This window comes from Carassius gibelio, chromosome A21 (assembly GCF_023724105.1).
Source record: "Carassius gibelio isolate Cgi1373 ecotype wild population from Czech Republic chromosome A21, carGib1.2-hapl.c, whole genome shotgun sequence".
NCBI lineage: Eukaryota > Metazoa > Chordata > Actinopteri > Cypriniformes > Cyprinidae > Carassius > Carassius gibelio.
The window spans coordinates 3,798,148-3,825,394 of record NC_068391.1 but is presented as its reverse complement, the minus strand read 5'-3'; the positions used below and the strand labels follow the sequence as shown (position 1 = coordinate 3,825,394).

The 27,247-nt window shown below is 35.1% G+C and overlaps 1 protein-coding gene across 5 annotated transcripts in view; it reads right to left on the bottom strand.

Moving 5' to 3' along the window:
- Positions 1-23,932, bottom strand: part of LOC127941751 (protein Shroom3-like) — a 49,991-nt gene extending 26,059 nt beyond the window's left edge. Inside the window, exons 1-2 of one of the 5 annotated variants that reach the window (XM_052537122.1) lie at positions 22,966-23,932; positions 13,580-13,734 (exon numbers count right to left, since the gene is read on the bottom strand). In XM_052537122.1, the coding sequence (XP_052393082.1) occupies positions 13,580-13,734; positions 22,966-23,112 (302 nt within the window). In that variant the 5' untranslated portion in view covers positions 23,113-23,932. Of the gene's footprint in view, positions 1-4,302; positions 4,527-9,590; positions 10,089-13,579; positions 13,735-22,965 lie in introns of those variants that run through there. The other 4 variants (XM_052537121.1, XM_052537124.1, XM_052537126.1 and 1 more) reach the window with 4 other exon arrangements.
- Positions 23,933-27,247: the final 3,315 nt, after the last annotated feature.

Below are 27,247 nucleotides of genomic sequence, written 5' to 3'. Positions count from 1 at the left end.
ACTGCTGTAGGTATGTATCTACTCTATGCTGCTTCAGAGGAGACCATCTTCTAATTTTTCCTCTATTAATCACTTTAAGTGGCCTGTGAAATGTAGGGACGTTTATAGGAGCAGGGAATCTTGATTCATCATCTCTGATCGGCACATTAACGATCCATGATTTTAAAGCCAGCGTGTGCATCTCTGAACTCTTCTGCTCAAATGCTCCCAGCATTCCTCGCATACCTGCCCCCCGGAGGACCTCGCGGTCACCATAGAGATGTGAGCAGCATGCAACTTCCTGTAAGCCTCAAACCCCAAATGCTGCTTGCAGATACACTAGCCTTCTAAAATTAGGGGTCAGTAAGTTTTTTAGAAAATAAAAGAATACCATTATTCAACCATGATGCATTAAACTGATCAAAAGTGACATTTATAATGTTACAAATGCTCTTTAATCCTGTAAAACATTTCCACAAGAATATTAAGCAGCACAACTCTTATCAACATTGATAATAAAAAATAAATGTTTCTTCAGCAGTATATCAGTATATTTAAATGATTTCTGAAGGAACATGTGACACTGAAGACTCGAGTAATGATGCTGAAAATTCAGTTTACATCACAGGAATAAATTACATTTTACAATATTTTCAAATAGAAAATAGTTATTTAAAATGCAAATAATATTACAAAATATTACTGTATTTAAGAATATATAAATGCAGCCTTGGTGAGCAGAAGAAACTTTCCAAAATGTTTTTAAAAAATCTTACTAACTCAAGCTAAACACCCATAAAACATATACATTTTTACATTTGATTTAAAACACTAAATACTTAAAACACTAAATACTTTGATTGAAGGACCAGAGAAAAAAGGTACAAAAGTTGTCATTGGGGCGGTACCTTTTCCAAAAGGTACTAAAATGAATTTAGGTGCTGATATCTACACTTTAGAAACTAATATGTACTTTTAAGGTGCTTATATGCACTCTTTAGGGGTAATAAGGTACAAAGGTGCACCCTTTTCGGTAGTATCACCCCCAGCTTTTGTACCTTTTTATTTTTTCTCGGAGTGTAGCAACCACCATAACAACTGCATAGCATTGTGCTAAAAACAATGAACCTTAGCAACAACTGCACAGCATCACCCTCACATTTAAAAAATCTGTCTAAATAACAAAAGTCCTTTATAAATCACAGGGTCACATTGCTCTATGAGCATTGCGTCTGCAAAAGTCTTATACTTCGTGTAGACACAAACTCCATGCTGCTGTTGTTTCTGTGTGTGTGTGTGTGTGTGTGTAAATATTCCATGCCACCCACACGCTTGACCCTTTCCTGACTGATCTGACCTCTTCTCTTGTTTACATGTGTCTCGAGTGAATCGCACCCAACCACAACATCAATCAGCCGCGCAATAATAAACGGATGCTCGGATGAAACTTCAGACGATTTTTCCCACATTTCATCTATTGTTTTTGAGGGAAATCCATGCAGAACAGATTTAAACATGGTAAACGGAGACAAAATACAATGCTTTTTTTAAATACAACTGCAATTGGCAAAAGTTTGTGACAGCTGTTCTGCAGATATTTCTCCTCGAACACCTTGCAAATATATGCAATGGAATTTTTATGTGCAGTTCAGGCTTTAATATTTTTAAGGATTTGTTTAACCACCTAAGAACCTTCATACACTTCCAATCTGGAAAACGAGTTCTGCAAAACAAGAGGACATTCCCTTTAAAACATGCCATACTTCTTGAACACACCCTTCACCTGCATTTAGAGATTCTGTGAAAGAGTTTAAAGCTAAACCAGCTTGACCCACTGCAGGAATGCTATTAACAGCCAAGAGAACGAATGCCGGAGAGGAACAAAGACCACAAAAAATTCATTTTGAAGAAAAAAGATTGACAGAAAAGGCTACGAGGCGTTTAACAAGCCTCCTTTTGCCCTTAATAAGGCTGGTATTGGTGCATCTAGGAGTATGATATTAGTGCTGATTAGGTTTTATTTATTGTCATATAAAACGATACAGCCTCTTCCAAAACAATACAAAGGCGAAAATTCAGCATTTCTTTTTAGCTGATAAAAACAATTAATATAATCAGAATTATGCAAAACCGTGTCAGAATAACCTATCAAATGCATAAAAATACAATAAACTTCTTTTGTGGTGGCGAATATTGAACTGCATGAACTCGCTTACATTGGTTCTCATTCATTAATAATGGTGTTAAAACAATTGTGTTATTCTTTTACAATGGATTTACAAAACATTCATACGAATTTAAATTTTGTTTTTATAATTCTTACGTTGATAAATCCGGATTATTCTAAAAGGTATGACAGCAATTTCACCATTAGCTATTCGTCACTCTACAAATATCTTTACAGATGCACATAAGAGCATGCGATTAATATGCAGGGTCAACTACTTAAGTTTTCAGAAATTATACAATCTGGATTCATTGACCATTTATAAGAATAGGAATAGAAAATAAGCTTTTATTAATAGATCTATAATTATATTACATTTAAATAAACTGCAGAATTACTGTAGAGTATCTTAGTTATTTACTAAGAAATTGAATATGGATTCATTAAATTAAAACAAAAAATAATATTATTATATAAGATAAATACATTTATTAGTTATAAAAACTGAATTAGTCACTTAGTAATAAAACATTTATAATTAATTATTCATCATTCTATATATATATATATATATATATATATATATATATATATATATATATATATATATATATATATATATATATATATATATATATATATATAATTTACATGAATGCTATTTTACCTTTTAAAATAATCAGGTTTATCAACAATTTCTAATAATAATAATAATTATGAGAAAAATAAAATTGTGTGTTTGTTTATATTCTACAATCACTTTATCATAAAGTTAAGTGTAAATTAATGTATTTTATGCATGAAAATGTTCATACAAAGTTTTTAGTCATGGTTAGTGAATGAGACCCATTTTCATCAGAAAATCTCTCTTTTGCATCTTCTGGGCTGCTGGAGGACATCGTTTCAGTTCATCTACTCTGCATGTAACCCCCGAATGTAAGGGTAAACCAGGAACCTGATATCACAGGAGAACAGGAAGACACAAAATACTCCAGCAGAGGAAGGAAACAAAGGGATACAGATGAAATGATGATTAAAAACAACAGCAAACATGATGCTTGGATGATGGAGATTAAGCGTTCTTTGTACTTGGAACTTCAACAAAGCTTGCTAATAAATTAAGTGACAACCAAACATGCTGACCTTTAGCAACACCTCCTAAAAACAAACACGTAACCTGACTTCACTACACTCTGGACGAAGAGCTCTTCCTGTATCTGGCTCTTCCTGTCATGTCTTTATGAACTTCGACACAGTTATTTAACTAAATTTAACTGAATAATGCAACTATTGCTGTAGAGCTGCTTAACAGTTGAAATTTTATTTTAAAACTATTTACTAATGTGAAGTTGCTTTAAAACAATCTGTTATATTATATATATATATATATATATATATATATATATATATATATATATATACATACATAATATAATAATAATATATAATAATATATACGCAATATAAATACATATAATACAACCAATGAACCTTAAAACTGAGCCGAAAACACAGCAACGAAAAGCAACTTTTAATATTCATATCAGTGAAACATATTTTTTAGCCTATTCAAAACAAACTAAACACAGACAAGCCTTTCATTTGCATATGGAAACCAGGAATTTATATGCAATTCTATGCAAAACATAACATAAGCAATCTCAGACCCATCACACTATGATCTCATTCATATAGGCCTATGCAGTATTCACGGTTTACAAAAACTGAGGCAAACGCACCTGTAGTTGACATACAACATGCAAACATCAAGACTGTGGGTTAAATGTATATTTGAAATGCTGCAACTGATCATCAATTATTGTTATCCTTTGAATCGCCATTTAGCATTTGCGATTTCCTTAAATAGTCATAACTGTGACTAATGGATTTGCAACTGCACAAATATTCATTGCAATCTCACAATTAATAAGGTCATTAAACTGCATGCACAGTATTCGAAAAATGTTTTGAAATAGTTTCAACTGAGTCACTGCTGTGACTTGCCAAGTGTTCATTTATATAACGCTAAATAAATCCAGTGCACTTTATTCCAAACAAAGGCACACTGTTCACTAAACAGCGGTAGGATTGCATAAACACAGAAAGGTACATGACAAGCAGTTTTAAATGCAAGCATGTGAAAGGAATGATTGTACCTGTGCTGATGTTTCTTCTGAATGCAGCTTCAAGGAATAAATCCCAACTTCACTCATTTGGTTTTAAAAGAGCAACATACTGCAGACCGACTCCACACTGACAGGGAAAGAACAACATCTCTCTCGCTCTCAAACACTGGTGACACATCAGAGGCAAATTACTGCATCCCCTCAGCCAATCAGAAGAGGGCTGAATGAGAGCCACAGCGATGATGTCACGGAGCAGGTTCCTCTCGTCCTGCCTTCAGGCCAGCTCTCTCTCTGTTTTTCTCTCCTCTTGTTCTGCCGCTTTTCCTCATTCAAGCTCATGCTAATGGACATTTAAATATTTTTCTCTGCTGCGACTAGTTTCACAACAGAGTTCATGTTCATCACGTTTTCACTCTCTATCACAGGTTTAGTGTGTCAGTGTATGATAAATCTTGTGTAGAAATAAAGGGTGTTTAGCATATATTCAAAAAGCCTAATTTTACTTAATTTGATGATGCAGAGTTAAAAAAATATAAATCAAACAAGCGCAAGCACGTAACGCACAGTTTTTTTCACAAAATAAGAATTACGATTTTTATGCAAGTTTTTGCCACTGAAAATAAAAAACATACAAAAAGATAATTGCAACTTTTTATAAATGCAGAATTGCGAGAAGTTTCAATTGTGAGAAAAAAAGTCAGAATTGTGAGAATAGTGAGATATGAATTCAGAATTCTAACTTTTTCTCTCGCAAGTTTACATTTCTCAATTCTGATTAAAGTTCCTGCTACAGAATAATTTTTTTTATTGTGGTTTTATATCTCACAATTCAGACTTTCCATCTCTTCTCAGAATTGCTTGTAAAAATCTTAGATCATATCTTTTTTTTTCTCAGAATTGTGAAGGAAAACTTTTTTTTTTATTGTAAGATATAAACTTAGAATTGTGAAGAAAAAAAGTCACATAATTCGCATTGCCTTTTTATAAATTATTTTTTAAAAGTATACCGTGGTGGAAACGGGCTTCCAAATGTAGCAGCTTTAATGCCCTAATAAATCAAACAAAAGAAAAGCTGTCAAATATTATAAAGGTTAGGTTTAAATGACAAAAAGTAGTATTTAAAATTTATGTATTTAACTTACAATCTGCAAAGAGTGAAGAAAGTGGAAATCAGGATTAGGCATTAAATAATTAGTATTCAGAATCAATCATGTTGTCATTCATGTGAAAATGTTAAAAATTGAACAAATATTCATACTGTAACCTGACAGCAGGAACTGTGCCTTTGTGTCAGTGTTTTTTTTTTTTTTGCTGATTAAGGGAGACAAAAATGCTACAAAATGCATCATATTTCATGAGAAAGTGTGACGTGTTCGAGCAAAACAGCCTCTATTTTTGGAATCAGCAGCCTAAAATGAGTATAAAAAGCAGCATTGGATTTCATTCAGCAGGCTCTTGGGTTTCTCGAACAGGTGGGAATAAAGGGAAACCCGTCCTATTCCACACCTGTTTTGAATCCTACGCCCTGCATCTGTGTGTGAGCCGCCCGTCACCATAGAAACATACAAACTTTGACCACCACAAGTGGAGGAGGGTGTTGACATCACAGAGGGGAGTAAGAAGTAATGAACAGCATCTGGGCTGAAATTACAGACTGAATGCGACTCTGATAGTGTGTCCCAGCTACACCTTCCAGCCTCATGTATTGGTTTTCCCTCCTTGAAAGCAAAATGCTGAGTGAAACAACAGAATAACAGCTAATAAGAACATATTTGATGATAATATACATTTGAAAAAATAATTTTTGTATGGTTTTCCAGCAAATATATCCAATCATCTTTGCTGAATTTACATTTGTTCGGATGTAACTTGCATTTTCTTAACCTTTTCTCTCTCTCTTTTTTTAAATAAATGTTTATTTATCCTTTAAAATAAAAAAAAAACTGAGTATTTTTTTTTATTATTATTATTCTTAAATCATGAAAATACATATTTTTCACAATACTAGAAAAATATATTTTTTTATTAATCCTTATTAATAAGGATGTTAAGACAAACCAGACAAAATGACAATTATTTTATGCAGTGTAGCATAAAAAGAAAGAATACATATATCATTAAATAAATTAATCGTAACAATTATTAATCAATTAATACGTTTATGAATGATTGAATAAATAATTGGCATGTATGAATGAATTAATGCATGCATAAATAACAAATAAATAAAATAAGCTAATAAACAATGATTTAATAATTAAACAAATAATATAAATTAATAAAAAATATTAAATAAATCATTAAATAGATGAATAAATAAACTAATGAATAAATGAATCAATAGGTTAATCCATAAATAATAAAAATGATGTGTGCATGAATGAATGAATACATACATGAAAATCAATAAACAAATAAATAAACAAATGACTGAATGCATAAATAAATTAATGAATCAAATAAAATCCAAAGCGATTTTTGAAGACTGTCATTAAAATCAATGGATTTGAAGCGTTCGCAGACACAGTGTAAACTCTCATGTATAAGTCATAGAAAACTTCTGTCTCGACTCACTAACTCTTCTTCAAACACTAGTTCTGGTTCTGCTTTAGCTCCATGTAGTTATCACACAGCAAACAAACAGCCAAAGCTTTTTGCAAAGCAATGAAATAATATTTCTCCAACTCTCTCTCTATTTCTCAGTGTTCCTGACAGCTTCATCAACAGGACAAGTGAAAGGCCACACAGTAAACACTGTTTGTTTAATGCACAAGACAATCTCTCTCTCTCTCGGTCTCATTTGTATAATGGTCTGGCAGAGTGCACCGAAACGCATTACGCAACATCACATGCAGTGTAACTGCCATAATAATACTGATCCATTTGCCTGTGTTGATATAAAAACAACAAAAAACACAAAGGTGCCTGCCAGTATCTAATGCTCCATTCAGCCCATAATAAAACAGGCCCGGTTCCACATAATATGCATGTGATCAGTTTCAGGTGTGTGTAAAGGTTCAGATGTCCAGATACACGTGTATGTGTGTGTTCGTGTGTGTGAGTGGTCAGGTAAAGCCTCACCTACTGAATCATGTCGTCTTAAACCACAGCCCTTGGTACACACACATGCACGTGTTCAGGGTATGACACACGTGCAAATGTTTAATTAAGCTCTGAGTGGACCTAATTAAATCCTAATTCACTCCGGCTTCATGCACACACACACACACACACACACACACACACACGAAGGCCTTGGTTGTGTTTCACATCTCTGGACCAGTCTGTTATTGTGTTTGCCAAAGTCAACCAACTAGTGATTTTCAATTAGAAAGGTTTAGTTTTGAGTTGATCTAGATATTTTGCGAACACTTGAGGCATTTATATGCAATGCATTATAAAAGTATTTTTAATGCATTAATAATGCCTTGTAATGCACTTTATAAAGCACTGCATGATATTCTGAATAATTGTAACCACAGTTAACATCATTCATAATAAATCTCGCAATGCATTATAAAACACAACAACCAACTAATTTCAGATGTAACACAATCTACAAATATTATAATGCATTTTAACTTTGGTAACAATACTGAAAAGATATAATGCATTACAGCGTACATTAAGAATACTTATATAATGCATTATAGATATATGCTTCAAATAAAGTGAATATTTCTTTCATTTTTAACTGGGTGCTTAAAAGGTAACACATTTAAAGAATCTGTGCATCTAAATTCAAGCAACAATGCTGCAGTATTAATAAAACACCAATTATGAAGCAACATATTTCACACAATGCAATGCACTGGACCTGACCAGACTTCAATTTCTGATTTTTAACATCCTTATTTGATCGGACTGGCAAGAGTTAAAACATTTAAGACGTCATAAAAATGAATATACATATACACTATATAGCATATGCCAGTTGCTTGATTGTCTGTATTGTAAAAAGCGCTAAACAACTAAACTGGACTTGACATGGTGTTGAACTTTAATTGATATGAGAGCAAGCTATCATTCACAAACAGAATATTGTGCACTATGCAGTAAACTAAGACGGAATCCATTCCAGATAGATCTTGTGTTTCTTTTGCCTGTAATTAGTCTTTCAGTGAGGTGAGAGAGGATTAAGCAGAGAGAGAGAGAGAGAGAGAAGCGGGCAGGTGTTAGGCGGAGGCTCTTGGCACACAAGCATCATTTAACATGAAAGTGTTAAATATTTACAGCGTTCCTGAGTGTCACGTTGGGACAGGCTATCGGTTTTAGCACTAAGAAAGGTTTATTTCTCTCTCACACCCTCATAAAACAGGTTATGAAGGAGAAAAGAGGTCTGAGAAGGAGAGAGAGAGAGAGGTCTGGAAGAGACCGAAGCCAACAGAAAAGAGGAATAAGCTGTTCACATCATGTCTGAATTAATGCAATAAGTTTCTATGATCTCCACATTAATGGTACATCTCTTACTGTATGGTCTCATTTGTTTAGGAGAAACATCTGAGGTGAAGTTAACTTCTTCCATGTTGACTATAAATTTACAAAAAGAGTGCTGCAGGAATGAATCCTAGAACCCTGTTTCTGGTTCCATCATCCTGAAGTCTTCCAAACCCGCAAAAGCTTTGCTTCTTTTCAGAACACAATTTAAGATATTTTGGATGAAAATCGTGCGATTGTCCCATTGACTGCCAAGTAAATTACAGTCAAAGTCCAGAAAACGATGAAAGACATCATCAGAATAGTCCATCTGCCATCGGTGGTCCAACCGTAACGTTATGAAGTGATGAGAATATTGGAATGTAAGCAAAGAAAACAAATAACTCAATGAATTAAACAATTCGTCTCCTCTGTGCAGCGTACGCTCTTGTGTAAGCCACGCTTCAAAATGTGTAAGAATCATAAAGTCCTGCTGGTCACAGAGCTTACGTTCTGCAACAATCCAAAATCTGACGGAAAAATCCAAATACCTTTTTTTTTTCTTTGGAGGGAACGAACTTGCATATTGGCCTACAAAAATAAATAAACTCTGCAGCACTTTATAAATAGCAGCATTAGTGCAACGAAAAGTGTTAGTTTCAGGTGTCCAACTAATGGAAGATAAGGATTTGAGGGAACCTGTTTGAAAACAGTCATTATTTTAGCATTTCCAAAGGATGCCACTAATGGTGCATAAACTACATGAGTCACCTTTAAGAAAGTGCAACATCTGTGCAATAATGACAGCACTACTTCATCAAAAATAATCCTATTTGCATGCAAAACCCCAACACAAGCACATTAGTCACGAATGGGTATTTCTGCCTCTGTGAATCATTTACCTTTTACATACCTGTCTGATTCAGCAAAGGCCTCTGAGTCCTTCATCTAATCTGGACTGAGACTTGATCGCTCCAAGCCTACATGTGAGCTTGAATCAACGCTCTTAGAAGTTGTCAATCAGCTGTAAGAGGCTTTGGAGACGCAACTAAAGATCTCCACGTTTATAGAGTCTGTTTATGTTCGTGAAGAACCTGATCTTTATATCCATGTCAGTTTACATCACTGTAACATCTGCGAAAACTGACGCTCTCCGACAGCTTGCTCCTTTGACACACAGTCCCAAGTCCTCAGTCTAGTATAACACTTCCCGAATGGCAAGGCGATGATGTCATAGGCCACATGGGGACCGTTGCTGGGTCCACCAGGGTCTTTGAATCTTGACTATGACAGGCAAGAGATCACACAGAGTCGACACCCGGGAAAAGCAACTGAAGGAAACCTGGAGTCACCAAGAGTGTGTGTGTATGTGTGTAGAGTTCTTTTGTATATTCTTTTCCTTCTTCCCACCGATGGTTGACCTCTGGACTCATATGTAAATCAACATCCTCATTCACCAGATTGTGTTTCACCGGTGATCTTTTATGACAGCGCTCTGTGTATTCTGTATACACTATTGGTCCAAAGTTTTGTTTTTAAAAAGATATCAGTAGTTCTTTTCAGCAAGGACGCATTAAATTGATTGAAAGTGACAAGTAAAGACATCCATAATGCTACAAAAGGTTTCTATTTTTACTTTCTACTCACCAAATTATCCCGGAAAAAAAATGCATCATGGTTTCCACAAATATATGAAGCGACGACTGTTTTCAACATCGATTATAATCAGAAATGTTTCTTGAGCAGCAAATCCGTATATTAGAATGATTTCTGAAGATCATGGGACACTGAAGACTGGAGGAATGATGCTGAAAATACAGCTGCGCATCACAAGTATACATTACAATTCAAAACATATTAAAATAGAAAACTGTATTTTTGATCAAATAAATGCAGCCGTACATGCAGCTCATGAAACCTTTCAAACCTGTTTGACCTACGTTCTTTTGCTAATTATAAAAACATTGGAAACCAAACAATATTTGACACCACTGGCTTTCATTGTGTGGAAAAAACATTCTTCAAAATATCTTCTTAAGTAAATGAGGGATTTATTTTTATTTTTTTGAATGAAGCCTGGAATTTTCCCCGCCACACTAAAACCACTGTAAAGGCAGCCAATCAGATTTTAGCTTCAATTTGAGTTTGGCCTCAATATCTCCTCCTAAAATCTTGTTTCCTTCCTTCTCTATCTGTACATAGGAAAGGCAATAACTCTCTTTTCACATTTCTCCCGTGTTCTCTCACCTCTGATCTGGAATCAGTCTGGATGAATGCGACACCAGCACCGTCCTCACACAACCAGGTGTGACACAATGCCTCTCATTATATAAGCATTATCCAGCCTGAGATGGGCCTTCTGTGTGTGTGTGTGTGTGTGCGCGCGCCTCACTGTGTAAATTGCAGTGTCAGATGTCATTGTCACCCCATGCCAAAGACTCACACTCGCTCTCAAAACGGTTCTCGGATCTCTTGAAAACATACATAAATATTTATGTATAAATAACAAATAATATTTTATTACAAAAAAATAAAAAAATAAAATGAGGTTTATTTGTATAATTGCAATTTCATTTTTCTAGATTTCTAGAATGCATTTGCAATTATTGTATTTTAGAAAATAACAGCATGTAAATAAACAAATGAATGAATACATCTATAATGTAAATATAATATGTAAATATAATATAGATTATATTATATTAAATATAATCTACATGCTTTTAATAAGTGAAATAATTACAATAGCAAATTTTTTGCTTTTCTAGATTTCACTACTATGCAGTTGCAATTATTTTATTTTAAGAAATAACAGCATTTAAATAAATTAATAAATACATATTAATTCTTAAAAAAGGGGTTAATTGCAATTACAAACTAAATAATTTAAGCGTCTTTGCAACTAATCAAACAATTAATTATGATTAATCAAACATTTAACAAAAACAAGAAAGTTAATTTTCTGAAGAAAATAAGAGGTGCTCTGTTCTGAAATAAAGAATACAGTTCGTTCAGATGTTTGCTTAATAGTATAAGTGATGATGCTTTTCTTAATACAAATCAATATGTTAACTTAAGTTTTAAACACTTTTATCCATTTTTTTTTTTTTACCCAGCAGTCTTTAAAAACCTGACAGGACAGAGTGCAAACTCTTAGTTTTTTTTAAAAGTTAAATAACATGTGCATTAAACAAACTTCAAGTGATAGTTCACCCAAAAATGAAAATCAAATAAAAACATGAAATAAATATCAAAATGTAATGTTAATCCTTACATACATCTTTTTTTTAAAACACTAACAAGTGAAGTATCAGTTTTAGCCCCGGAAGGCTGAACAGTTCTTCAGATCACTGTGTACCAGCACTGAAACCACAACACATGCGATGCTGTAAACCACACGCCATTGCTCACTCCTGAGAGAACACAGGCGTCTTTGTGTTGTCAGTGATGCCAGTGCTCTGTAACCTATATCTGTGCGTGTGTGTGTGTGTGTGTGCTCAGCCCCGCCCCCTAGAGGTCTCGCCATACAAGTCCTCCTGTCACCATGGCAACACTCCACACCTGCCAATTTCACCTGTAACTCAGGCCCATATCATGTGTCCAGCATCGCTCGCATGTGCTCTCAAAAACAACACTCACGCTTTTACCGGCTCCACAGGCCAAATGGCAGCAAACAGTTAGACAACATTAGACCCATATGTGAGTTTTTATCAGAAGGAGATATATATACACATATATATATATATATAAAATACAATATTTTTACTATTTAAAATATCAGTTTTCTGTTTGAGTATATTTTAAAATGTAATTTATTCCTGTGATCAAAGCTGTATTTTCAGCATCATTGCTCCAGTCTTCAGTGTCACATGATCTTCAGAAATCATTCTAATATACTGATTTGCTGCTCAAGAAATATTTCTTATTATTAATGTTGAAAACAGTTTTTCCCCCCCCAGAATTCGTCATACTGACTTTTAATTTAAAAAAGCATAAGCCACCAGACGCTGTGCGTACAGTGATTTGACTCTAGAAAGATGCTTCTATTGCAACAGAAATGTAATAAAGTTCAATAGTTACAAAACAACTTATTAGCCACTTAGCAACACCATAACCCCTACAAAATGCACAGAAATGTTCAATAAAACAGTCACAAACAACTGTATTGCAGTCACCTACTTCATCCTAGCATTGCTACACAGGATTATTCACTGGTGTGTGCTATCAGAAAATGTAAAGATCTAGTTAATGTTAACAGTATGGTTAGCAGTGCCTTACATTAATAGAGAACTCAGCTGATGTTCTTCTAAATGTTATGTTCAAACACCATTACATTTGTTTAATAAACCACTGGTCAACAAGTGTGAGTGAGGAGAGACAGGAAAGACTTGCATTTACAAAGAGCATTTGGAAATAATCAACTAAAAAAGCTATTTCAGGATCTACAGCTCTGCTGTCCTGTCAATAAACTATTATAGATAACCTAAATGGACATGAAGTTTTTTTTTGTTTTAGGAAATTAAACTTTTTTTTATTCATCAAGGATTGGTCAAAGGTGACATTAAAGACATTTATAATGCTACATAAGATTTTTATTTGAAATAAATGCTGTTCTTTTGAATGTTTTATTCATCAAATTATCCTGGAAACATTTATCAGTGTCCACAAAAATATGAAGCAGCACAACTTTCAACATTGGTGACAATCAGAAATGTTTCTCGAGCAGCAAATCAACATATCAGAATGATTTCTGAAGATCATGTGACACTGGTGTGCAGAAGAGTCTTCTTTGAACGATCTTACAGGACCCAAACTTTTGGACAGTAGTGTATGTAAACAATTAACAGCCCCAGAGCACTATGGGACTGAAGTGAGCTGCTCTTGGTCTTACCTTCGCACCGTGAGCCGCAACGTTTTGTACGATCCTTTAACGAGAGATATGGCCTCCTGCCTCCATCCGCTCAACTCCAACTCATTAATGATGACCACCTCGTCTCCCGCCTGCAGGGGGTGCTGCAACAGAGACGCCTTCCCGCCCTCCTCTACCTGCGGGACGTTAAGAAAACACACACAAACAGACCATGAGCACCATGTGCGGTAACAGACAGAGGCTACGAGGGCTCGACAAACTAAATTAAAACCACATGGACGCTCAGAGCCCCCAGTAAAACCAACCAGAATTCAAAGAATGTTTTCTTTGGACCTTTACGCCTACACATACGCTGAGTCTCCAGACACTAATATTTTGGTCACACAATCTCTCGTCCAGGTCAGACAGAGGATGGAGTCCAAAGTTATAAAAAGCTTAGCAACATCCTCACAACAGAGATTGTCAGTGTGCACCTGAGAGGACTCCTTTCACTCTTTTACGGCTTCTAAACAATACACGGAGCACAGGGCTTTATTCGTGCACAGGAAATGTAATGATTAGATATTACAAACACAAAGAAACCTCTGTCAATCCCAAGTAGCATCTCACCGAGGACAAAGAAAGACAGAATTGGTTAGATAAGATCGGTTAATGCACTCTTTTCTTGAACTCTTGAAAGCAGGTACTGGGTTTTTCAGTTGTATTTGTTTTGACGACGGATCTCCAATACACTAAAGAAAAGTCCTGTGGTGTGACAGTAAAATATTCCCCCTGGAAACCCATGTATTTATGTGACAAAAGCAATTTAGAGGAATAGTCTGCATTTCAATGATCTTGTGATGTGTGTCAAAGACGTTTAAATAGAGTTTCTATAAATAGCACTCTTTGGAATTTCTTTTTAAATAAGAAATGTTGCATTGGCAACTAACTGAGATTAAATAAGTTTAAGCTGAAGTACTAAAATTACTAAAAATCTAAATAAAAAATTAAATTAAATCTAAATATACTTATTTTTAAAACTAACAATGACAAAAGCACAAAACAAGATTTATTCATGTTAAAAATAAGATAAGCTAAAAAACTAAATTACTAAAACGTGAACTAAAATCAAGTTCAAAAATACAGCACAAACATTAAAATCTTTACAAAAAATAATAATTAAATAAAAGCTAATTCAAAATATGAATAAATGCTATTAGTATATAAATGATAAACATGTTCCAGGACTCAAAAGGCTGTAGAAACTCCTCCTCTGTAAAATCTCATCTCTGACTTTGTTTAGGACTCGTTTGAAACAAAATACAGAAATAGCCGAAACTATTTATTTGCATAAAGCAAACCACAAACAGAGAGTCACTAAGCTTTGCTTTAGTTCTGTCATATACATTATTATTAAAATTCAGCACTTAAATTGAATGTCAAGCCATATTTATTTGGATACAGATTTCCTAAATATTTTTTAAAGTAGCTTACAGGAATGTATAATGTAAAAAAAAAAATCATAAAATTAAAATAAAGATAAATAGTAATAAATAAAATAAAAAAATACTAAATCTGAAATAAAATAATTATTAATAAATTTAACAATTTATAAAAAATATTATATTTAATTATATTTATAATAGATATAAAAATAAAACTTAAGTTTACATTTTTAAGTTAAAGTGCTTAAATGAAAATAAAGCTTAATAGAAATATTTTAAAATAGAACAAATAAAAATAATAAAATCATGCAAAAAATTACTAAAATTAAAATGGACAATCTAAAAACAGAAGCTAATTCAAAATATTAATATTGTTATAGTACATAAATAATACTAAAGTAACAGTAAACACCAGTAACACTGGGACTGACCATGCAAATCTAGCCTAGACGTATGACCTATTGAATATAATATGTGACCATATTAATAAGTCAGCCAATATTTTATATGCTTACCAAACAACAGAAAGTCATTGTAATTGGCTTTGGATAAAAAAAAAGCCTGCTAAATGATTAACAACCAATAAAACCAAAACATACAGGTGGACAGCCAAGTAATTTCTTCCAAGAATGAGATTTGACCTCTGGTTTACTGTTAGCATTCCTTAACTGGAGACAATTCAGTGCCAAGCAAAAGAAGTCCTTCAGGAAGCCCTTTCAAGATAACACAAACTAGCAATTCATTCTCCTTCTAAAGACATGCATTTGGAAATTGTCTCCAATTGTTCATCATTTCCTGTTAAAACCTGTCTTTCGCTTGGCTCTTTCCTGACGACGCTTGCTCTCAAAAGCACTTCCACGAGCTGCTTCCTCACGGCATTCAAATCACGACATATTCAGAATAATCGTACGAGCAAGCATGTCTTCCCTTTCACCGGTTACTGAGTATAAAGCTGGCCAGCTTAAAGAAAAGACGGCTAGCGGAGATTTACTTAACACTCGGCCTCGGGCCATCAATAGAAGTGTTTAATTGTGGATGTGCTGCCAAGACGGTGACAATGAATCCATTAATATGTAACTGAACAAAGCGTCTAATTCTCTTAACCTTATTTTAACCCCCGACTTCCTGGGGTCCAGGCCGCTCTTAGCTTGTCTTCTAGTGTCCACACTGTAAACAACAGTGCATTCTGAAACGGACGGATAAAAGAGCAGCTCAGTATTCAGGACTACATAAAGTACGGTTGGAATCGCTATGAAGTTTTTTTTTTTGACCATCTCTTCTTTAGTTGTTTTGCAGGCTCTTGCGAATTCTGCCTCTGACATTCCGCTCTCTCTCTGTTGGGTCTTTGCCAGAGGCCTGGGCTTTATCCTGCTCTGTATTTGCCTGCTCTCAACAAGAAGATGAAGGGGTATGGACAATGTGGGGGGTCAGAGAGAGAAGAGATGTTTGGATGAAGATAAAACCGCTGCATATTATTCAGAGTGGCATATTATTCATGCTGTTTTTGCAGTATGCAGTAAATATCAGGGTCTGGGAAGCTACTTGTAGTAGAAGTAGTTCAACTACAGTACAGCAAGTCTTTTTAAATACAAAACAAGATACATCACCTGTTTATTTATCTCATTTTATTCAGTAAGGATTCATTAAATTAATGAAAAGTGACAGTAAAGACATTCATAATGTCACATAAGCTTTCTATTTCTAAATAAATGCTGTTCTTTTTAACTTTCTGTTCATCAAATAATCCTGAAAACATTTTTCACAAAAATAAAGCATCAGATTTCAGACAAAATTAATGCTGCATAAGTATTTCACGTAAGTATGTACTTTGATAATACACTACTGTTAAAAAGTGTTTTTTTCCTGAGTACATTCATTGAGCAAGGATGCGTTAAATTAATCAAAAGTGAGTAAATGCATTTATAATTTTATATACTGTAAATTCTGTTCTTTTAAACTGAATCACAGTTTTACAAAAATATGAAGTAGCACAACTGTTTTCAATACTGATGAAATTAATAAATGTTTCTTGAGCAGCAAATCAGCACATTAGAATGATTTCTGAAGGACCATGTGACACTGAAGACTGGAATAATAAATAACATTATATAAAGTATATAATACATTTTGAAATATATTAAAACAGAAAAAAGTTATTTAAAATAGTAATAATATTTCACAATATTTGTAATTTTACTATATTTATAATCAAATAAATGCAGCCTCTGTAAGACATTTTCTAAAACATTGTCGATACAACTGCATCATGATATCACTGACCCCTTGGTACGGTTACTATAAATGATGTTTGCATTTGCATGTAAATATTAGCACATATCTAAATGCATATCTAAATTCATAATTAGCTTCTAGGTTGATATATAGAAAAACGTCTGCCAATTTTCTACAAGTAAAAGAATAAAATTGAAAGCGTGTGATAAATGTCTAAAAGGCATGTTTAAAAAATTAGCGCACTTACAATTTTAATCTTGCATGCTATTTAAGACAAACAACATGCAAATTTGGATAGATCCAGGCAGATCCATCCACCAACAGTTAATGTTGACGCTGCCACACACACTCAAGAGTAGATCGGAGTGTGAGGCGCTGAAAGAAGTCCATCAGTGACATTTACACCACCCATAAGCCCCGAGACTTCTCTCTATCTCTCCCTCTCACCCTTTCGTCCGTCACTCTTCCTCTGTATAACTCCTCTGTCTCTCTCCCCAGATAAGAGCAGCTCTCAAGGCCTATAGCTCCACTTCATCCTTCCTTATCTCCGGTTTCGTCCGGGTGTCTTAACCACAATCCGGGGCTTTATTGTTGCCATGGTTATGGTGACAAGCTCTTAAAGGGGGAGAGAATGGCCGTGGCTGTTGTTTGCGTCCTGCTCACTATTCAGCACAACACACTTCACAGCTCACTACGACACACAACACACTGCTCAGCATTGAAAACAAGACACCGCTTTACAGCACGCAACAGAAAGCACGCTATTCAGCGCGACACACATTACAAAAGAACCACATCAGACCAAACTGCAGCAGTATGTTAGTTCACGCTCACGGGACAAACTACAGACAGATGAAGTGCGTCTCCTTTTGAGACAAGAACAGATTGCTTAATTCTGGCTGAAAACTTAGAAATGAAGCTGCTTTACAAATCACATACTGATGTACTTTGCTGGTGATGGTATAATATCCTTCTGTGCAAAAGTTTTGGGTTAATAAAAAAACGTTTATTCAGCAAGAATGCATTAAAGGAGTAGTTCACCCAAAAATTTGAATTCTGTCATCATTTACTTACCCTCATGTCGTTCCAAACCTGTATGAGTTGCTTTCTAATGTTGAACATAAAGGAAGATATTTTGAAGATCGCTGGTAATCAAAAAGTTGGTGGTTGCTATTGACTCCCATAGTCATTTTTTTTCCTACTATGGGAAGACAATGGGAACCAACAACTGTTTGATTACCAGCAATCTTCAAAATATCTTCTTTTATGTTCAACATAAGAAATCAACTAATACATATTTAATTTTTGGGTGTACTGTCCCTTTTAATTGATCAAAAATCACATTAAAAGGCATTTATAATGTAACAAAAGACTTTCATTTCAAATAAACACAGTTCTTTTTTTTATTCATCAAAGAATCTCAAACAGAAACATTTTATGATGGTTTCCATTAAAATATTAAGCAGCACAACTGTTGATAAAAAAGTTTCTTGAGCAAATCAGCATATTAGAACGATTTCTGAAGGATCATGTGACACTGAAGATTGGAGGAATGATGCTGAAAATTCAACATTGCATCACAAGAATAAATTATATTTCAACATATAATACAATAAAAAAAATATTATTTTAAATGGCAATAATATTTCACAATTTTACCGTTTTTACTATACGTTTTTAATCAAATAAATGCAGTCTTGGTGAGCAGAAGATAATTTTCACTATGTATTGGAAAATATTGTCATATATATATATATATATAGTGTTAGATTGTACTTTTTTCATTTGTATCGAGATACAATTCGTTATTACTTCACTTTTAAATCAGTTTTATTTAACATTAATAATCTCAAAGTGGACTAATCTCAGGCACTATTGCGGTCTATCACTAAATAGTCACACAAATGCATCAGAAAAACAATAGAAACAGTATGCAGTACTTCTGGCATACTGTGCTCACTGTGCTATGATTTGGGACTTCACCCTAATCTTGCATGCTATTTAGGACGCATACAATGTAAACTGGGATGCAGCCAAATGGTTTATTCAGTCTGGATCTTTGATTCCAGGACAGATAGAATTTGATGTTAAATGCAATCCTAAATTACACATTTAGGGTCGGATTGGGCATAGTGAGTACAGATCCACATCAACATCTGTTTTCAACAGAAAATATAGTTGTAATCAATTCCTGTTTATGTAGTTGAACATAAAAGGTACTGTATAAATGCAGGAGAGCATAGGCTATGGGATCCCATTATCAAGGCAGTAGCTAAACCACAAACTCTCTGGATATTTTGTGTTGTTTTTCTGAGAGGCTAGAGAGAGAGAATGGAGTCATAACTCAAGACCAGAAATCCAGAGCACCAAATAAGGCAGGAAGGGGATCTCCTCTGCTTTTGCCTGTTCCCATCCAAGAATTACTCCCCGTTTAAGAAAAAACACCTCCAAACAAATAGAGCCATGCATTTTAATCAAACTAACCTTTCATATCAAGTCGTGAATCTAAAATTTGTAGGTAAATACTCTTAAAAAGTGGTTTTACACTGTTTTAGTGGAACATTTAATCTCCACAAAGACTTATATTCACCAATTCTCTAGTTTCAGGTACCAATGCTCAAAAGAAATCTAAAATTGAACACACTATCAATCTCCCAAGGACCTCATAGCAACTCAAGAACACAATAGAACCTAAATAGTGGGTTTTTGCTTTAACAAACCATTACTGCGTGCATGCAAAACACATCAAAGATCCTGACTGTAGAAATGGATAAATTACATGATTTAAACCACAGGAAAGTTGAGTCTGGGGAAATTAATATTTCTACATGAGATCTTCCAGGATTAGTCACACAATGAGCTCCGGAATTTTTGTTCAATTTCATGATTGTAAGCACCTGCTAAAGTTCATGTCAAGTCTAATTATATTATTTCTTTCGTTCCCAGAAAACAAGTGTAGTTCTCCCAAATTGATCATTGGTTATGTACCACAAACATCCTGCTGCATGCATTTGGACTTGCATGATTCAAGACTTCGTAATCTCTTGTACAGCTAAAACACATACACACACACACACACACACACACAGGCATTGCAGAAGAGTGATAAAACTCTTATCAGTTTCAAGGAAAAAGCATTTACCCCCTGTGATACCAACAATTAGCCTCCATTATTCATCAAAATAAAGCCCTACCTCCTCTGGGTGAACTAGACAAAATATATACGTGTCATATATGAAGTAAAAAAAAAAAAAGTAGGAATTCTCCTGTGAGGCCTAATCTTGGCATTTTCACCCTCTGGGATGTTTTCATTTCATTCCCATGTGTCTCCCTGACTGCAGTGCACTGATTAGCCGACATGACTGATCAGAAGTGATCCACTACAGTGCAAAAGAGCTCATTCTGATCACAAGATCACAGATCAACCACCAGACCTGCTGTCAGGACTCACAATTCAGACCCGAGTAGATGAATCCATTCTGATCAATGTGACAGAAGTTCACAATTCCTCACCAAACATCATTAGAATGCCTCTTTCCATTAGGAACTTGCAAACTTTTTAAACAAGCTTCATTGCAGTTGCTTATTTGTAATAAGTTAAACTAATGTCACTAGATAAGCTTATTGCTTCTGTTGGTTTACTTTTTTCCTTGGAAGGAAATTAGTTATATTTCCTGTTTCCAAGGGAAAAAATACATGGGTCGGAAATCTCAGATTAATTATATTCCATCCCAGTGCTCCCACACATAGACTTTACTTAGGCGGGCCACCCAGGTATATTAACAGCTGCCCAGGTATATATGGAGAAACTTTTTTGCTTTTATTATTTTTTCCTTATACTTTTTTTTTTTTTATCAGCCCAAAATAATTAAACCATTCGCAATCGATTAACTAGTGATAAATCTCCCCTCGCCCTACACATTTTGTATCTGCTCGAAAGTATATTTCAAATCTGTGGGAAGCACTGCATCCTCATCAAAATTACGTAATGATAAATACTTCTGATGCTTAGGGTTGGTGACATAAAACCACTTAACAGTTTTAATTACTTAAAACCACACTGTTTTTTTGATACAAACTTGAATAATACTTCTAATATTTATCATTTTCACCTATCATATAATGTAACAGATGAAAACAATCTCATAACCTCACATTTAAAGAGGGACTCAAGCCATCTAGGGATGAGAATATCTGAGACTTCTAGGTCACGTTACTAAACCTTTGACAAAATTGTCAAAAAAGCCCACTGTCTGTTGTCAATAGTGTAGCGATGTAAGAAGGTCATCCCAAATAGAAATCACTTTCAAACTATGCAGATTTCTAATCGTCAACATGGTAAATCGGCATAACCAATTTTGTGTGGGGAAATCTTTGGCCCTCACAAAAAATTTGCGAGTGTGGTTTCCAATTGAAATTACTATATTTTGCCAGTGAAAACTGCTGAATAAAATTAACTGTGACCACAACTTTACCTAGAACCTAGAAACCACCCAGAAAATTCTAGCAACAACTTAAAAACCAACCTGAGAATGGCAACAACATTGGTGCATTGCCCACCATCAACTTCTACATTGTCAGAAAAACATTTTAAATTAAATTACAAATATAAAAGTATTTTATGCTCAGACTCCAGCCATGTGGGAGAATTAAACAGGAGGATGTAAAAAAATGTTTTATGAAGGTCGAAATCTGTTGCTCACACTGGTCTGGATGTCACACCAAGAATCTGACCCATACTCAGCAATTACCATCTAGATGCCTGAAGGACGTTCCCTTTCATTAAGAAGTGTGTGTGATATACGGACCCTACGGTCAGCAGTCTGCTCTGCACCTTAAAGTGACCTTCATAAGTAAAATCCATAACCAACAGCATGAGATGCATTTCAATAAATGCATTATTTTAATATATTATATTTTATTACTTTATGATGTAATATGACTAGTGTAAAAAAAAAAAAAACAGTAGCACCAAAACTCGATTGGATACTTATCTGAATGTCACTCCATTAGTCCACATCAAGTGGCATCTGTAAACAGTATATATTTCCTCAGAACTAACTAAAGTCACATTTCAGAGCCATTTTTGCAATGACTTTCAATCTAACTGACAATAAAATAATTTTAGTGGATTTAAGTAGTTCGACAACCCTGATTTTGCCAAATTAGAAGATTATTGTGCATCAACATCAATCAATCAGAATAACTGGAAAAGGGCCGGAGTTCTGTAAGGTCTAGTTTCAGAGGCTTATACACCTCAACATATTATTTCCCTCTAGTTTAGTGGTATTAAATGGTTAGGGTTAAGTTTAGGACTGTGATCGTTTGATAAAACTGCTGTTGATGTTGATCCAGCAACATCACAGTAACATATAGATTTATAGATATGTCCCACTTCCATTGAACTATCAAAAAGCTGCCAAAATACTGTTTGTCTTTATTTTAAACAGTGTAAACAGAGTTTAAAACGCGTGCTTGTGAAATGTTCCACTTGGTTTGAAATATAATGGCATTCAGACTCTTCAAGTGTGACTTGAGTGTTGTATCACACCCTCTCTGGCATCTTACATTCACAAATTTCATTTCACTTCCAGCCACAAAGCATGAATCCCTCATTATGTTTCTCTCTGGCGTATAGGATAACATGCTGACTGACACATTGTGACCCTCTGAGGGCTGAAGCTGTTATATTCAGTTGACAGACACACACTTTCATCATCTGAAAGACAGGTGAGTAAGGTGATACTTTACCTTCGATATGATTAACGGCTCGTCGTGTTCAAGCCCACCTTTGAGCGTGAAACCCCAGGGCGCTCCACCCTGCAACTGAGCCTCGACGAACACGAACTTTCCCTTTTGGATCACGGCACTGTTGCTGCCTGGAAAACTAGTATCCATCGCTGGAATGTAGCGGGAAAAGAATGGACGAGGTCGCCGCTTAGTAACTCAGTCAACCAATAATCTCCGTCCAATGATATGATGGGTCATTTCCTCGAATTACTTCATTCGGGATAATTTAACAATCCTTATTCTTGCTTCTTAGTCCTGATGTTAACTTACATCCCTTACGTTACGTTACCTGCCGGTCAGATTGAACGACACCACAACTTTTCCAGCCTTTCAAAATAATTTACATTCGCAAATAAGCAGTCAAATCTGATTTCATGTACCACTTTTCCGGGCAGTGGTCTCACTTTTAAACTCCGTTTGTCAGCCCTTGCTCGCTTCCGACTTCATTTTTACATCACAATAGAATTTGATTCATTTCACTGCGTCCAAAGACAGAGCGCTCGCGCCCGCCGCGCGCTCAGATTCCTGTCAGGAAGAAAAAGGTCCTGCGCGAGCTTCCGAAATCATCGAATCGGTGCGAACCCGCGTTTCAGCTTTTAAAATACATAGTATTGAAGTTTTCTTTTCTTGTTGATGCGCTGAAACTCTCCGCAGCCACGGATGAGGGAGTCTGTGGTCGACCCCCCGACACCCACCTTACTCCAGTTCATCGGAATCGCGGTGACGCGCATGCGCGAACTGTCCAAACCGCTCTAACAGAGTGAAATAATACAACAACCCCCGAAATCACGTAACGTTACTGTCTACGACAGATACTGCTTGACATATTGTAGTCAAATCACCACTTCATCCTCCCACATTATGCAGAGAAAACATAAAAACAGACAGACTCTAATAACAAGTCTGGTCAAGTCACCCGATTCATATTTCGAAGGACTTTGCACGCATTCTGCTTTTCTTTCTCTCAAGGAGTGTAGAAAAATACAGTACAACTGGTTCACTCAAAGATTTGGATGAATGCATTTGACTGGAGTCCTTACCCGCAGGTTAACTGCTCAAGAAGGGAGTGGATATCAAGTTTTCTCGCCTCAGACATTAACGGTTACATTCAGGTTTAACATTTCTACCGTCCTAGAACTTGCCTTAAATGTTCCGTAAGCGATTTGAAAGCCAATCATATATCGCCCGTGTTATCTGACAGATATGAACTGTAATAAATGTCTCTGTTTCTTTGACAATCATAGACTACTCTGTGAACTGGATTCACACATACTGCAGCGGGCCGCCCTTTTTTACCCAATCACGAACGCCCTCTACCTGTCAATCATTTTGCGCGTCCAGGTTTGCTGACATGAGGTTTTCTGACATTGTTTTTATGGGCGGGGTTATAAAGAAAGGGGGTGTGGTTGCACGTATTGGAGTTTTTTAATCCTAGCGTCATTTTGTAGGCCAAAAGACATTTTCCATAGTTTTTTTTAAGAATCTCAAATTTCCGTTCGTTTTTAAAATAGATTTTCATGTTTTGTTATTATTATTATTATATCTAAACTCTGCACAATTGTACATCAAATATGATTGGGTGTAATTTGTTATATTTTTATTCATAAATCATATTGCTATTCTAAAAACCCATTGGAATTTGGCTCAGAAATGCAATTGGTTTTGTATAATAGGGAACAGTTTCTTTTTTCTTTTTTTGCTGACTTTAGCTAAATGTCTGAAATCATTTGCTGCACATTTAAAATGTAAATAAATAAAACTTTGCAACATGCAAAGGGTTTAAACCTATGGCAGTGAAGTTATGTGCCCGCGCTCTTGTGCTGTTTAAAGTTGACTGATGATACACTGAATCAGTATGCTTCAAATATAAAACAGATGTCTAACTTTTGCCCAACATTCTGGGGTGTTAAAGCAAAAGCATCTGGAAATGTAAAAATGTGGTTTAAAAGGTCAAGATATGCGAGTTTTGTTTACTTTTTCTTTATAAAATGGATTTCGATTTTCAAATTAATATACCGAAAACTTCATTTAAGTTAATGTTGACACTGTAAAGTAGAAAGAGCTGGAAAACCATGGTAAATATGTCATTTGTATTTATTCAGGACAACCCTGACCTATTAATCATCATCTTAACCAATTTTTTCTTGTCTTTACCAGCAGCAGCTGCAAGATCTGACCTTGGTTATAAATGAAATAACACTCCTGCAGGGCAAGTTTTACCCATACTTTATTTTGGCCTCCTTAATTATTGAAATTGTATTACAGGTATTCATCACAGAAAAGCATGTTCAGTTTTGTTTTTGAGGTGTTGCAGGGTCTGACTCCCTTTTTTGGAAGCATGATCCTCAAGTAAAAATGTCAAAATATTATACTTTCTGTAAATGCAAGATCAGTTGAGAACACAAATAACTTTGAACCCCCCCCCCCCCCCCTTTTCCTTCATAAAAACTAATTTTTGAAGTTAGAAAGAACCTGTCTCTGTTTTGGTTTCTCAGTAAAACATTTTCCTGTACTTCTTTCATGGTCACTGAAAGCTCCAAAGGTACCTTTCATCATTACAATAGCACACCTGCGGCATAGTGTAACAGGTGTGGCTACTGAGGCAGTCTAAAGACACATCTGAACATGTTTACCAATGACATCATACCTATGAGGTAATTTCCTGATGTCTAACTTACAGAAACAAACAAACAACAGAACAAAACAACTTGCAGAACCCCTTTGCACATGATGTTCTTCAGAGCTGGCACACATACCCCGTTGGCATACATGGATGAAATGCTAATAGATTTTTGCGGAATGTAACTCACATGAAACCTTAAAGTGCTTTAGTGGTCTACTCATAATATAAATACCATTCTGTAATACATGCAAGTGGTTGACTCATTTAAGGACCATCTTCTTACGTGATGATATTCTCTATCAACACATCTGGATTTTTTCATTTGTTATATAGATGTTCAGGAGTGAGAGTGTTTTGACAGACTAATAGCATAAAAGAGTGTTATATTTTTCCATAGTTTATAATTATGGGAAAAATATACACAACCTCAAGCCCAGGGGCGGATCTAGAAAAATATTGATGGGGTGGCGTGAAGGGGGCAGGAATTTTTGAGGGGTGGCAACATATGGCAGACGTATATATACTGAATTTAGTCACAGTTATCACAGTGTGATGATAACTATATGTGCACACTACAAAAGGACACAGGCTGCCATTTAGAAACTTAATCTCATGCAATCAATGTCTTGCATTTGAAAAAGTTCATATAAGGAATAAGTGACCATACCCCATAAGCACCACCACACTCACTAATGCATATAGTATGCATCAACATGTAATTAAGAGCATTATAAAAGGTTCAGTGTTATCAATATGTCAGTTTATTATAAGAAACACAAGACTTTAATAGTCAATGACATTTCCAGGGGAGACTCAACTGATTTTCTACTGTTTAGTGTTTTTTTTTTTTTTTTACCTAAATGATTTATACTTTATTTTAATATATTTAAAAAATGTATAAGGTGTGCATTGTAGCTGACACCTAAATTAACACATTACAATTTTTTTAAACACTGCAAGTCTTTCTCCTCAAATGCTATTGAGCTTTAAATTTGCATTTGAGCCCATGTGAAAGAGTAGCATAATTTACATATGATTTACAGATTATTTTAATAAATATCAAACATTTAATTCAATTGTGCTTTATAGCTGACACCTACATGAACAATTACAGTTGTTTTTATGACTATAAGTCATTCTCCTCAAATGCTACTGACGTTAGAAAAGTGTAGCTATACCAATATCGCATGTAACTTTAGAGACTGTCCCTAAATTTGAGACTCGTCCAACATCCAACTTCAAGCCAACTTTATGTCTGCTTTTTTTTTTTTTTTTTTTTACTTTTAGTTTCCTTTTCTCTTCGCTGGATTGGATTCATCCATCAATTATGAACATTCAGTCGCAAACATGAGGTGGGAGCGGTCGCGAGCGTGGATGGGAGAATGGAGGAAGTTATTTTTATTTTTTTTGGAGCAATGGGATGGTGCCCCCTATGGAAATTGGTGCCCTAGGCAGATTGAGTCATGTTCGGGAGTTCGGAGAGGGATCGCGAATCATTTGAGTCAGTTTGGGGATCGCGAATCATTTGAATCAGTTCGGGAGTTCGTAGCGGGATCGCGAATCATTTGAGTCAGTTCGGGAGTTCGGAGCGGGATCGCGAATCATTTGAGTCAGTTTGGG